General features: G+C 36.1%; 1 protein-coding gene across 1 annotated transcript; it reads right to left on the reverse strand.

Moving 5' to 3' along the window:
• Positions 1 to 455: 455 nt before the first annotated feature.
• Positions 456 to 1,968, reverse strand: LOC127848332 (polycomb group RING finger protein 6-like). Its single transcript, XM_052380723.1, has 2 exons — positions 1,727 to 1,968; positions 456 to 1,244 (listed from the first exon to the last, which is right to left on the reverse strand). The coding sequence occupies exons 1-2, from the start codon at positions 1,911 to 1,913 to the stop codon at positions 973 to 975; spliced, it is 459 nt and encodes a 152-aa protein (XP_052236683.1). The 5' UTR covers positions 1,914 to 1,968; the 3' UTR covers positions 456 to 972.

A 1,968-nucleotide genomic window follows, 5' to 3' on the forward strand; every position in this document is an offset into this window, starting at 1 on the left:
CTTGCTTACAGATAGATGACGTTCCGAGTTTATATGTTGAAAAAGTAAAGGCGTGATTATAGGAAAATGGTTTTCGGTCAGTCTTGATCAAGCGATACAACATACATACAGGCATGTTATATCAAAATGCTCGAAATGAAATTCTCTATCAGATGATATAAGTCGTGTTTCATAAATCATGGAAATAAAAAGTTTTCTTCTTGCAAACGTTTTTCAAGTGATTTTTATCACATAAGCATGTATGTTGGCACAAAAATAACAGCAGAAAAGTTGTAGCTAACAATAAGCTGGGTATTGTACTTTTAATTTGATATCGATGCCATGAATCGTTCCGGAGATATTTAACTTAAACCAATTTTCTGTTTAATCGCCCCTTGGTTGTTTATATGAAACAAAATGACGTTATAACATATCATGATTTTTGGCGCTATGTAAAGAAAACTATCAAAGTTGCGTTTAACTGTCTGCTCGTTTAATCGGAATGATTCACAAACATACATAGTTTGATACACCAAATCATTCAGAAAAACAATCCCTATTTAACAGTATATATTTTTTGTCGCAAAACGAAAAGGCAAAAAAGTTTTCTTGTTAGCGAATTTTGTATAGTTGAATATCTGATACAAGTAGCCGAGTAAAAACAAAATAGGCAAACAAAAATTATACCTATCATATGATAAAATATTGTGGTGAAAATTTCATCTTGATATTACGAGAGGTTTTCGAGCAAATTGAGTTAAACCGATGTAATTTACTCTTTTCCCTCGCTTGTTTACATTGATAGAAATAACGTTCGAGAGCTGTAGATTTACAGTACATGTTTCGTGCTTTAAAAGTCAATTCGCTAACCTGCTCAACTTACGACCAACACATGAAACACATTTCAACATTTTATAAATGCAAACAAATGCAAGAAAACAAACGCGCATCAAATGAAAATGCATATAAACAGTTAAACACAGTCAAAACAGTCTAGTCAGTAAATAACATCCGAACCCATCCTGTAACCGTCGCCCTGCACATCCCACAATATTTTCCCAACATTAACACACAACATGTTTCACAGAATGTGTGTCCGCACTTTGTTAAAGTACAGTTTTTGTCGGAAATGTAACATATGGTACACAGTTTAAATTGTCGAATGGCATCTGCTCGAATAGCCTCTTCCATCAGCTCTTTTGCTCTACTGTCCACATCACGGTTTAACACGTTTGACAACGTGTGTAACTCGCGCTGGGCTTGCTCTGGAAATAGACAAGAAAACAATATAACCATATATTGAAACAGACCCCCCCCCCCGCTAATTTCCGGGCGTTTTATTTCTCTGACAATAAGGCATTTGATTCCTACATGAATAGATATAAAATTTACATTTCAATTTTTTGTATAAATAGCAGATGAATGCGTAACTGAGTCTACGAACGTTCGTTCGCAAAAAATGTCGTTGTATCAAAGACTTCAAACATTTAAAAACAGGCCTACACATTTCGGCGTGTCAAAGGAAAACCTGGCTAGCCAAGGGTTTATTTAAAAACCCTTGTGCAATGTACGACCCTATTTTTTACACCACTATTTTTAATTGCGTTCAATGCGTGTTTCGACAAGCGCACATTTCCATTTGAAACATGGACAAAGAAAATGTGAAATTTAGGCATCATTTTATTCACAAAGTTCAATATTTGGCAAACAAAACGAATAAGTAAACAAGCATTGTCAACGAACATACCTGCTTCGTACTGTCGAATTTCTTCATCCCAGTCCTCGGTCTGCGGAACAACGAACCTATTTTCTGTTGCAAGCACCACTCCGTTCCAGTCCTCGGTCTGCGAAACAACGAAATTTTCTGTTGCAAGCACCACTCTGTTCCAGTCATCGGTCTGCGGAACAACGAACCCTGCAAGGTTATTTGACATGGTTTGTTTAAAGTTTCAAATCACGATTCATAACCATAGCTGTTCGGGTCGCTTT

This window comes from Dreissena polymorpha, chromosome 10 (assembly GCF_020536995.1).
Source record: "Dreissena polymorpha isolate Duluth1 chromosome 10, UMN_Dpol_1.0, whole genome shotgun sequence".
Lineage (NCBI taxonomy): Eukaryota > Metazoa > Mollusca > Bivalvia > Myida > Dreissenidae > Dreissena > Dreissena polymorpha.